This window comes from Phytophthora infestans, genomic scaffold (genome assembly GCF_000142945.1).
Source record: "Phytophthora infestans T30-4 supercont1.131 genomic scaffold, whole genome shotgun sequence".
Classification (NCBI taxonomy): domain Eukaryota; phylum Oomycota; class Peronosporomycetes; order Peronosporales; family Peronosporaceae; genus Phytophthora; species Phytophthora infestans.
The window spans coordinates 142,106-154,490 of record NW_003303628.1 but is presented as its reverse complement, the minus strand read 5'-3'; the positions used below and the strand labels follow the sequence as shown (position 1 = coordinate 154,490).

Below are 12,385 nucleotides of genomic sequence, written 5' to 3'. Positions count from 1 at the left end.
AGAGGTTGCGGCTTCATGAGCGATGGCACCGTCAGGATCGTCGATTTCCTCCCTCTCTTCGCCCACTGAGCGTCGCACGCCAGGATGAAAATGGTACCGGAAATAGAGCGTTTTGCATCAAATTGCTCTATTTCCGGTACCATTCTATCAAAATTTGATATCGGCCTTACACTCTGTCGTACCGGATAGTATCCAGTGGACACCTAAGGGGTTAGCCTATCCTGCGAATTCCGAAATCAGAACCGTTAATTGGCAGATTCGGTTTTGTTTACGTTTTTGACTGGCCAAAAGCTTATTCGACGCAAATGGCTAAGTCACGGAACCGTGTAGCATCCACCTCATCGGACGAGGCCGACTGGCGCGCATGCGTGGAGTACGAGACTAAGCGCGTGGTCGTGGGCGACCTGGAGGTTCAGGTATTCCAGATGGAGGAGCTTCCGGTGGCTGCATCGCTCTTTATGCTGGCCGAGATGGATGCCAACGTGACGGAGATTTCAGGCACACGCCTCTGGACGGGCTCGCATTTCCTCTCACGGGTAAACAATGTTCACAATTGTATTGCGCAGATATTGCAAACAATGTACTGACTGTTGATGGGACTGTCGCAGTATCTGTGGCGCCACCCAGAGCTCGTGCGTGGTAAACGTGTGTTGGAGCTGGGAGCTGGCACTGGCATCTGCAGCATCGTGTCGTCCAAGCTTGGAGCAGTCAAGTGTTTGGCTACCGACGGTGATGAAGAAGTAGTGGAACTATTGGCGAAGAACGTGCAAGTGAATGAGGCGGAAGATGTCGTGACTGCTCGCTCGCTGTTTTGGGGCGATGAGCCGTCTGCGCAGACGTTGCTAAAGGAGTTTCCTGGCGCTCTGACGGATGTGGACGTCGTATTGGCTGGTGACGTGCTTTACAAGAGCGAGCTGCTGCCGCTTCTTTTCGCTACGGTGACTCGGGTGCTGGCATCGGACGATGATGTCGAGCGAGCATTCGTGCTGTGCCACATTCCTCGTGCCGAAGTGACACATGACCTAGTACAGAAGCAGATCATCAACTCGGGGCTAAACTTTGAAAAAGTTAAACTGCCAGCAGAAGATGTTGCCGATGCCGCCGCTGAGCTGGAGGAATGCCCCGTGGAAGATGTGGAGCGTGCTAGGCTGTATTATATCACCAGATAGGCACATGTATGTGTCCAGGTCCAAGAGCGGACAGAATAGCAGAATAGACAGTTTATTCCTTCCATGCAGCTCATAGCTGGCCCATTTTGTCGTGGAAGGCTGGTGTGTGAATTTCTACTCGTCGTCGCTATCTTCATCACTCGAGTCTGAGTCGAGCAGACTGAATGCGTTCACTGGCGCGGACTGGTTCTTTCCCCGTGCAGGTTGTGCGACAGATTCCTCCTCCTCTTCGTCAGAGCTGTTGCTCTCCTTCTCGGGTAATCATCCTCCTTGGTCTCTGACGATTTTGGTCCCGCTCAAAAATAATCGTTTGGTCACGTGGTCTAATCAAACTTGACCTCGGCGATGGATAACACTTGGTGTTCTTGTCAGCTCTGCGACTGCTACCTCCGTTAGTGCAGGCCCCCTCAGACTTATGCAATTGAGATCTAATAGTACTACGCAACCGCCAGAGATTTGTATCGTAAATTATTTACTGTTTGAATAAGTGCAACTAACCCGGTAAGTATGCTGATAGCAAGTACAACTGTGCCGGTAGCGATTAGTATCGTTGGTGCTTTCACTAGTTCTGCCGGCAGACATCGCTGGCGGCTCGACTAACATCTTGATAACAAGTATGTGCCTAATACTGTCATGGAAAAGTATAAATCAAGTCACCCGACATCGTAGATCTTTATCAACGGGACATAATGATTCTACGTATCGGCTCGATCATTATATATTGAAGCGTGTGACAACCCGTGCTCAAATCGACATGTCATTAGATGCTGTAAAATCATATATAATTCATGTTTTTAAGATCCGTCTGCTTTCTCTTCTTCCTCATAATCAAATGAGTTGTCGTACACAATACCGAGATCTTCGTCAGACAAGTTGGGGGCCGCGTCGCTATCATCACTACCGAGAGATGCATCGTCCTCATCCTCGCTGGGTGATGCCTCGATATCGCTGACGTTGGGCAAAGCCGCCGCTTTTGGGAATCGCATTGGAGGTCGCACAGGAGCGGTAGCATCACCAGATATAATACTTTTGCGCAGTACAACATACTCCCTTGCAAATTGTTCAATGACGCGGACGAAACTATTAAGTGACGGATGAGTCTTTATCCTCGCATTCAGCTCCCGGTGAAACCTCTCTAGATGATTGTTAGTCCGATTCACGATTTGACGTTGAACGCCATATATATTCCAAAGATCGGGAGGGTAGGTTTCTAACCATGTTTTGGCAAAGTATGCCCAAAACTTATTCCACTTTTCCCGAGAATACGTAATACTTTTCCGATCGCAACGCTTTTTAATCTCGCGTTTAACCCACGCAACCCCCTGTACCGAAATCTTGTCTGGGTCAACTACGGTGAGCATGTCAAATACTCCAAAAGACATCGCAATTGCAGATTCATCTTTCGGCATACTGTACTCCTTTAGTTTCCTGCTACACGCCTGCTTGAAATGCAGCCAACAATGCGTGTTGACGGAAAATTATCACGTATTGCAAAAATCAAGGCTGCTTCAAAGTCACAAACCACGTTCGCTGGATTTGGTTTTTTCCCCAACGAAAACTCGATGCACTTGAACATTTTATTGTACAGCTTTTCCGTTTTATTTGTTGCCAGCGTAAAAAATACAGGTACGTATAGCTCCGTATACTGATCATACATCATGAGGGTCACAAACTGGTGATATCCTTTGGGTGTGCACCGGAACGTGCCATCGACAAATAAATGGGCACCGTCAATTCGAAGGAGATTTCGAAGTTCGGGATGCGCCCAACCGATCAATCGCTCAATGCCAGACTTATTTTGCTTTGCTCTAATGTCATCGTGCCAAACGTAGTGAAATTGAAGGAAACCCATGTTGGTACCGAATACTTTTACTCTTTCGGGACTCTCCAACAAGGTAAAAATATTTGTTCCCGATTTTGACTTTCCCACACGTGCGATCACTTGAATTCGTGAGAGACCACGGACAACTCCAATCGAGTTTTCGTAAAACTTTTCGTAAGCCAGAGTCCATATCTTGTTAGCTGGAACATCTTGTTCGGCTAAATTATCGACAAATGTTTTCATCTCTTCTTCCATGTCGATACAGACAGATTCGTCACTCGCAGCCCCAGATACCTTTCTGCTCCGACATGTATGGGGTACCATGTTGTCAAAGTCGTACGTCATTGTGTCAGCATAGTAAAACAGGAGCCCAGGACATAGTTTGGGCTTCCTATAGAAGCTACATCTATACGTTATTTTGACTGCTGATACTTTTGCGCGTGTGTATTCGAAGCCTTGATGGTAAATTTTTGATTTTCCTTCTCGGGGCCGCTACTCTGAGCGCACATGCAGATCTCCACCTCGAGCATGACGTGGAGGCCGATCATTGGAGCTTGTTATGATCTCTGTAGTTTGATGCGGTGTGGCCACGTTCGATTGACCCAGTTGCGCGGGCTGTGGGGGTAGCCTCTCTGTACGAGAAGTAGGAGCAATGGACAAGAGCGGTGATGGTGGCATTAGCTGTATGGACGCTGCCAACTGGGTTGAGGCTAGAGGGTCGTCCAAGCTTACAACAAGCTCTTCATGAGGATATTGAGAGCTTGTCGAGCGCGTATTGGGACGAGAGGTTGGTGAGTATCGGGGACTTTGACATCGCTTTTGATGCCGAGGTGATGGTGACGAGCGTCTCATGTGTAGTGTCGGTTATAGGATGCAATTCTGAAAATGAGACTCACACCGAGTTGAAAGCATGCGCACCCCGTAAAAAACTGCTCGTTGGTTCAGCGAGGCTCTTGGGGGATTATGACTTAAACACTTGAAGTGTGTAGATTTATGGAGCCCCTTCATTAATAACAGCTCGTTGGTTTCGCGAGGCCCTTGCTGGATTATTCTTAAAGCTCTTCAAGTATAGATGTACCAAAATGTAACAACTCGTTGGTTTCGCGATGATAGTCGTGGTTTCGCGAGGCTCGTTGCGGGCTATGTCTTTAACACTACAGCTGTGTAAATGAGCAAAAAGCCTTTGGTCGCGTTTGGGTTTTCTTGTTGCTGTCGTACGTGACCAAGGGCATATTTGAACACGTGCGTTAACGAGACCAACCGGTTTGGTCTCGTGACCAAAGTGCAAAATTATGGCGTGACCAAACTCGTCAGAGACCAAATATATATTCTACGCCTTCTCGTACTTCCCATCACTCTTGAGTGAAGCCTCTTCCTGATCGCAATACTTCGCGATGCTCGTCGGAGTGATATCCTTGCCAGTGTAGTCAGGTGGAAGAAAGAAGAGAGGCAGAATGCCATCGACTGTGTCGCGAACCAACTCTGATCCAGCACGCTGATGATCAGGTCTGCCACGACGGTCTGTGCGGTAGCCGCGCTTCTCTGCGTATGCTTCACACAATGTCCATGGTGTCCATTCCTACACAAGAGAAGATCACACAGAACAGTTCGTCAGAAACTAGCGACGGATGCAATCAGGACTGAAGTTCACGAACCAGTTCTTCCTCTATGCCATCAAAATGTTGTGTACGTGGCTTTAGATCCAAGACTTTCTCCAGAATGACGTGCTCTGCGAGGAAGCGGACTGCGGAGTAAGGCTCCCGAATCTAGCAAACACCACAACTAACCAGTCAGGACACAGCTATGTAACATCATGGCATCACTACTGTAGTCTACCTTACCTGCGAGTACGGGTACAGTCCACTGAGCTCCTGGAGATACTTTGGAACGCCAGCAAAGGGAAACACCAGTCCAGGACAATCGCAAATGCAGATCTCTGGCGAGATCATAATCGTCTGAAGTCGCTTCGTATGCCCTGGAGTGTGCGATACACTGACGATCTTCTTGCCTGCCAATGCGTTCAACACACTAGACTTGCCCACGTTCGGGTGTCCAATGAGTCCGATGGTCACCTTGGGCGTGTTAGCCTGGCCGATAGCTCCAGCACTGCCTGGCACAGATGGGTCAGTCGACTCTGCTGCCAGCGCCGACTGCAGACGGACCTGGAAATGGCCCTTAAGCTCTGTATGCTCCTCAAGCTCGCATCGAGCGCACAGCAAATAACCTCGAGCAATGGCATCTGCTTCGTCCTTAACCTTAGCATCGGCACTGCTCGGTCGTCCACCAGTTGCACACGACATACAAGCGACGACAGCTTCGTCACATCCGCAGTGCTGACACTCGTGAATCGTGGGTGTTCCATCGCCACCAGCGTTTCCATTGCGAGCGCTTCGATTCTTCTGCTTGCGCCTACTACGACGCTTTCCCACTGACTTCTTTTTCTCTTGCACTGCATCAAATTGCGCCTGTAAGCTCTCTTGTTCCGTCAAGCTCGCATTTAACTCCTCTGCCAGTTGCTGCGCCTCCAAAGCACCAATCCCACAAGCCACGAGAATATCCACAGCACCCTTAACTGCCGACACGTCTCCTACCTCCAATTTCTTGCTACATTAGTCAAGACAGCCTGTTAATCCAATGCATACATTTATAGCGATAGCCGCTCAATATAAGTACTTTACCTAAGTATTCTTCGACGAGTACTGACGTCGTCATCGCCATGCACGGCGTTCGAGCGGGAGGAAAAGCACACAAGCTTTACGAGAGGGAATCGACCAGCTAAGTAGCGCTTCCAGAGCTGCACTACAGCAGTTGGGATCAAGTCAACCTTGTTGAGTACCACAACCATTGGTTTCTTCAACTCCTTCGTGACCAGGTCGTACACAGACGCTGGAATGTGCAGCAAAGGGTTGCGCACATCAGCCACGACCACAACGTGCGTGGCACGCTCTGTGACACGCCACAGCTCACGCCAGACCTCTAAGTTGTGCTCAAAGTGGTTCAAGTGTTCGTTGTCGTATTTATCGTGAATCTTCGTAAGCCACTGGTCGAACATGAGACTCTCATTGTTGTCCACTGCCAGCACACACACACACACATCGAATAAGACACAATAAACACGCACAGCTTCATCTGTACAAACCTTTCTCCTTGGACATGCTGTATGTCCACTTGGGTCTCTTGGGATGGTCCAGAATGGGGTCCCGTTCGCTCACTGTGGCGAGCAGAGGCGTCTCTCTCTTGGCCAAGTCCAACGGACGTTGCCCTTCCATAAGTCTCAGCTGGATCTGCTCCTTAGTCTCCTTAACGAAGAAGCTAGAGAGTTCCTTGCCCACTGCATCTTTATTGTTCTTGCCCAACGCCACGGTAAGCTTTAGTCGAGAGCTGAGGTCATTGTCCAGGTCATTATTGCGCACGAAGAAGTCAGGCTCGGCGCGGAACGCCTCGACTTCGAGGTCGACCTCCACCTCCTCAGCCGTTTCAAGTTTGTCGGCATAAAATTCCTCGTACTGCGCGCTTTGTAGATCCAGCGCCGCCGCCTCATCTCGACGAGAGGCCAAACGCTGTTTGCGTGCACGCAGCTGCTGCTTTTTCTGCTTACCGCTGAAACTGGCGGAGGTAGAAGTCTTGGCACGCTCTATGCGCTGCTGCTTGAGCGTGTCAAGCTCCTCGCGTCGGCGCGCCTGCAGTGTAGCCTCGCGTTTGGCCTGCTCCAGCTCTGCTTCCATTGAGTCCATTGCACTTTGACCAGCCAAAACGATGGCTACCTGTCATTAAATCGAGGTTTTTGTCCTCGATATAGTGACTGCATGTGTCTCTTCAAGATCGCATTGATCAAAAGACGCCAACTTCAATTCAACGCACGGCAAGGAGCTAAAGGTGAAGAGACGACGGCAAGATGCAGCTGCGTCACTTGACGTCGCTACTACAGGCCACTGAGGGCATGTGCAAGGTCACGGCCATTGCCTTTTCGCCGAACAACCGCAGGCTTGCAGTAGTTACAGTAGACCGCGTTGTGCATTTGTTCGACGGACAAACTGGAGAGCGCAAGGATAAGTTTTCCACCAAACCAGCAGACAAAGGTGACAAGAATTACATCGTGCGTGCACTTGAGTTCTCGCCGGATTCGTCCAAACTCGCGGTGGCACAGAGCGATAACATCGTCTTTGTCTACAAAATTGGCCTAGAATTTGGGGTACGAAGAGCCTGTTCACCTATTACGACGCTAGATTAGCTAACCGTTGTTACTGACCCATACCACCAGGATAAGAAGAGCATTTGCAACAAGTTTCTACAGCCATGCTCCGTGACGACACTCACGTGGCCCAGCACACACCCTAACGAGATCGTCTTCGGCCTGGCAGACGGCAAGGTGAAAGTCGGTCAGTTGCGTAGCAACAAACCGGCCACACTGTACGCTACCGGGTCGTACGTGTCCCGTGTATGCAGCAACCCCGAGGGCACCGCCATCCTTTCGGCGCACTATGATGGAGCCATCTATCGCTTCATCTTCGACGATGTGACAGGTGGTCCTACACACGCGAAGCTTGTAGTACACTCCTGCGTGCCATACGCTCTCGCGTGGGGTGAGAGCATCGTCGCAGCGGGTAACGATCGTCGGGTTTCATTCTACGACAAGGATGGCGCCCAACTGCGCACCTTCGACTACTCCAGCGATGAAAAATGTGGTGAGTTCACGTGCAGTGTGTTCAACCCGACGGGTGAGTCGGTAGTCGTGGGTAACTTCGACTCGTTCTACACGTTTAACTACCAGCAAAAAACCGAGTCTTGGGAGCTCGTGGGGTCCAAAAGCATTCCCAATCTGTACTCTGTCACAGCATTAGCTTGGAAGCACGACGGTAGTCGGCTAGCTGTTGGGTCTGTTTGCGGAGCTCTGGATTTGTATGACGCCTGCGTACGCCGCTACCGCTACAAAGGCAAGTTTGAGTTCACATACGTGTCGTTAAGCCAAGTGATCGTCAAACGACTCGCTACCGGAGCGCGAGTCGTTGTGCGCTCTGCTTTTGGCTGCGAAATCACGAAGCTGAACGTGTTCCAAGACCGATTCCTGGTCGGCAACACCACCAACACCCTCCTCGTTGGGGATCTGGATACGGCACGTATTAGCGAGGTGCAGTGGCAGTCCACTGGCGCAGAGAAATATATGCTGGACAACGAAAGCGTCTGCATCGTCTACCAAGCTGGTGAGCTATCTCTGATTGAATACGGACAAAACGAACTCTTGGGATCAGTGAGAACAGAACACCTTAACACGCACTTGCTGAGTGTACGCATCAACGAGCGTCCCCCACTCCCCATGCCACAAAATGGCGACCCCATTACACCCCAGGAGAACAAGAAAGTTGCGTATCTACTGGACCTCCAGACAATCTGTATCACCGACCTCCACGCCCGTGGAGCTTCCACAGTCAACCACGATTCTCGTGTGGACTGGTTGGAGCTTAACTCTCGTGGCAACTTGCTCTTGTTCCGTGATAAACGACGTCAACTGCACCTGTTTGATATCGATACCCAAAAGCGCAGCACCTTACTAAACTACTGCAACTACGTGCAGTGGGTCCCCGAATCGGACGTGGTTGTAGCGCAGAATCGAGGCAACTTGTCTGTCTGGTACAATATCCGTGCGCCGGACAAAGCCACAATCTACCAGATCAAGGGAGACGTCGAGCAGATCGAACGCGGCAATGGACGTACCGAAGTGATCGTGGACGAAGGAATGAACACGGCTTCCTACCAGCTTGACGAGTCACTGATAGCATTCGGTGCTGCTGTAGATGACGGACAACTTGTGAATGCCATGTCGATTCTTGAGCCTCTCGAGCTTACACCTGAGACTGAGGCTATGTGGAGTCAACTGAGCCAAGAAGCGTTGACCCAGAACGATCATCGCATTGCTGAACGCTGTGCTGCTGCTCTTGGAGACGTCACGCGTTCGAGGTATTTGAGAAAGCTCAATAAGCTGGACTGGCAGGAGAAAGATCGTCTTAACGGACTTGCTCACTGGAAAGTTCGAGCGCGTCTTGCGGTGCTTAAGAACGACTACCGTAGTGCCGAGCATTTGCTGCTGGCACAGGGTCAAGTTGATGAAGCTATTGAGATGTACCAGCACTTGCACAAATGGGAAGATGCTATCCGCGTTGCTGAGACGAAGAACCATTCCGGTTGCGAACAGATGAAGAGAAGCTACTATGAATACCTTGTGGAGTCTCGTCAAGAAGAAAAGGCCGCTGCTGTGAAGGTCAAGGACGGCGACTATACCGGTGCAGTGAGTCTCTATCTAAAAGGAGGGCTACCAGCAAAAGCTGCGCAGTTGTTGAACCAGAGAAATCTCGGTCGCGACCATAAGCAGCTGATGGAGACTGTGGCTGATGCACTATACTCGGCTGGGATGTTCGAGAAAGCAGGCGACCAGTTTGAGCGAATGGAGCAGGAGAGTCGTGCCCTTGCTGCATTTATCAAGGCGAATGCATTCCGTAAAGCTGTTGAGCTCTCGCGGAAGCACTTCCCTGACAAGGTATTGCGTCTAGAGGAGGCATGGGGCGACTATCTCGTATCACAAAAGCAAATGGACATGGCAATTAATCACTACATCGAAGGCAATGTGCCAACCAAGGCAGTCGAGGCTGCACTTAACTCACGACAATGGGCTAAGGCCAGTCAACTTGTAGAGACACTGGAGGACGATGTGTCTCTACCATACTACCGTCGCCTTGCTCGTCACTACCAGGAAGCAGGCAATCTAGAGCAGGCTGAGCGATGCTTCATCAAGGCGGACGCTGCTCGTGATGCCGTCGAGATGTACACTCGAGCCAACAAATGGGATGCTGCCTACCAGGTCGCACTCAACCACTTGGATAAATACGAGACCGAGAGACTGTACGTGGAGCAAGCACACCGCATGGAGCGAGCTGGGAAGTTCAAAGAAGCTGAGAAGCTCTTCCTGACTGTCAACGAGCCAGATCTGGCTATCAACATGTACAAGAACCACAAGAACTACGAACAAATGATCCGACTCGTGACCAAATATCGGAAGGATCTTCTTAAAGACACGCATCTGTACTTGGCTCAGCAATTGGAGCATGAAGGCAACTACAAGGAAGCAGAACACCACTTTGCTGAAGCTGGAGAGTGGCAAGCTGCTGTCAACATGTACCGGACGAACGATATGTGGGATGAAGCGATTCGTGTTGCCAAGTTCCACGGCGGGATCAACGCCTCGAAGCGTGTGGCTTATGCTTGGGCCATGGATCTCGGAGGTGAACAAGGCGCTAAGCTGCTCACTCGTCTTGGACTCATCGAGCCGGCAATAGACTACGCTATTGAAAGTGGAGCGTTCGAGCACGCCTTCGAGCTTGCACGCAATTGTGCCACCAAAAAGCTACCGGAGGTGCATCTCAAACATGCGCTGTTTTTCGAGGATGAGGAACGCTTTAAGGAAGCAGAGGAAGAGTTCATCAAGGCTGGGAAACCTCGTGAAGCGCTGGACATGTATGTGCACCAACAGGACTGGCAAAACGCCATGCGCGTCGCGGAAAGCGCGGACCCGGCGTCTGTGGCTGACGTGTTCATCGCTCAAGCGAGACTCTGGATTGAGCGCAAGGAACATCAACGTGCTGAAGGCTTCTTCCTCAGTGCCGGGAAACCAGAGCTGGCTCTTGCCGCGTATCTGGAGGCTGCGATGTGGGCTGACGCAGTGCGAATTGCTAAGCGGCATCTTCCTCATAAGCTCATGGAGGTGAATATGGCTCATCAACGCGCTATCTTCTCTGGAGGACCGAAGAAGAAAGAAGAGCTCATGGAGGCGTGTGAGATGTGGGTGGCCTCGCAGCAGTATGTTCAGGCAATCGACGCGTATTTGTCGATTTCTATTGACCAGATCAGCGACCTTGGAGAGCTGGAAGAGCTCTGGGCGAAGGCCATCGAGCTGTGCGCTAAGCACGACCCGAGTCGCTACAAGTCGATCGTGGAGGAGGTGGCGTCACGCCTCCTTGGAATGTCTCGCTTCGACTCCGCTGCTGAGCATTTCCAGTCTATTGACAAGATGAACGAGGCCCTGGATTGCTATCTGCGCGTCAATAACTGGGCTGCCGCTCAGAAGCTGTGCGAGCAGCATGCCCCCGAGCTGTTACCTCGTCTCGAGCGAGCACAACAGGCTAGTGCCTTTGGATCAGCTTCGCACCACCCTGCAGAGGCCAAGATGGCTACAAGCTCGTACACTCCGTCAGCAGATACCAAGATGCACTACTCTGCAGAGAAAAAGGAGTCGACGCTCAGTGCTGAAGGTGATGACGCAGGACGCGGTACTAATGCTCTGGATGCGTGGATGCAGCGTGGGGAATGGGACAAAGTGTTGTCTTCAGCAGCCAAGCATAGTGCTGGGTCGCTGGCGAAGTACCTCGTTCTTCGGTGCTCGCGACTGTGCGAGCATGGCGAGATGTCTACGGCGATCAAGACCATCTCTGACTATGGCATTCCTCTTGACTCGGAGGCTCTGGATATGACAGAGAGACTCGTCCAGAAGACGCTTGCATGTGGCTACACCATCGAAGAGGATTCTGAACACCAAGCGGCGTTGCCAGAGCTGGTCAAATGCCTGCGCAAACTTGTCAAAGATCTGCGTGCGAATAACAAGGAGTTCCCCAGCTCGCGAGTACAGAAGATTGAGCAGTGGCTACTGGTGACGCACTTCTTCGCCATCAAGCACCAGGCAGCAAACGCTGGGCTGGACGATCTGGTAGCCAAGATCAGTATGTCACTGCTGCGCTTTGTTGCTGTTCTACCCGCTGACAAGATGTTCTACCTTGCTGGTGCGGCCGCGAGGAAGAAGAAATGGCTCAGCGCCGCCTTCGTATACTTCAACCGCTATCTCGATCTATGTGAGGCTATTGATGATGGCGATGCTAGCGACCTGGACAACACCGACTTCATTGGTACTGACATCCCATCGCCCCTCGACTTTGCTCTACCGGAAGTGCACTATCTTGCTGAAGAAAGCGCTCGTGAGGAGATCCGCGATTGGGTGCTGACGATCTCAATGGACCAGCAGGTGGCCGAGAAGCTACCCGAACGCGCGTGTCTGCATTGCAAGGCCAGCATCTATGAGGCGGCTCTGCAGTGTCCAGAGTGTAAGACGGCGTCCGAGTCGTGTATTGTCACGGGCTTTCCTGTTGCTGCCAAGACGACTGTGCATTGCGCCACCTGCAAGGTTATTGCTGACCGTGAGACGTGGAACAAGTGGGTTAAGCAGTTCGGCAACTGCCCCTGGTGCTCGGCTCCGCAGAAGATGAGTTACTGAGTACATGTACTTACATAGCATCCACTTCAACTTGCCTTTGGCAAATTTACCCTATCATATTAGTAATTGCTATGGATGTTG

General features: G+C 51.1%; 3 protein-coding genes across 3 annotated transcripts; 2 read left to right on the top strand and 1 right to left on the bottom strand.

The window, feature by feature from the left end:
- Positions 1-299: 299 nt before the first annotated feature.
- Positions 300-1,229, top strand: PITG_20215 (uncharacterized protein; the record flags this gene model as incomplete). Its single annotated transcript, XM_002895802.1, has 2 exons — positions 300-536; positions 609-1,229. The coding sequence occupies 2 exons, from the start codon at positions 306-308 to the stop codon at positions 1,167-1,169; spliced, it is 792 nt and encodes a 263-aa protein (XP_002895848.1).
- A 3,264-nt stretch (positions 1,230-4,493) lies between these two features.
- Positions 4,494-6,716, bottom strand: PITG_20213 (guanine nucleotide-binding protein; the record flags this gene model as incomplete). The annotated part of the gene is made up of 5 exons (XM_002895801.1): positions 4,494-4,531; positions 4,643-4,757; positions 4,833-5,595; positions 5,670-6,063; positions 6,131-6,716. 5 exons carry the CDS (start codon positions 6,714-6,716, stop codon positions 4,494-4,496), a joined length of 1,896 nt encoding a protein of 631 aa, XP_002895847.1.
- Positions 6,717-6,886: 170 nt separating this feature from the next.
- PITG_20212 (intraflagellar transport protein 172) lies at positions 6,887-12,304 on the top strand (the record flags this gene model as incomplete). The annotated part of the gene is made up of 2 exons (XM_002895800.1): positions 6,887-7,183; positions 7,253-12,304. 2 exons carry the CDS (start codon positions 6,887-6,889, stop codon positions 12,302-12,304), a joined length of 5,349 nt encoding a protein of 1,782 aa, XP_002895846.1.
- Positions 12,305-12,385: the final 81 nt, after the last annotated feature.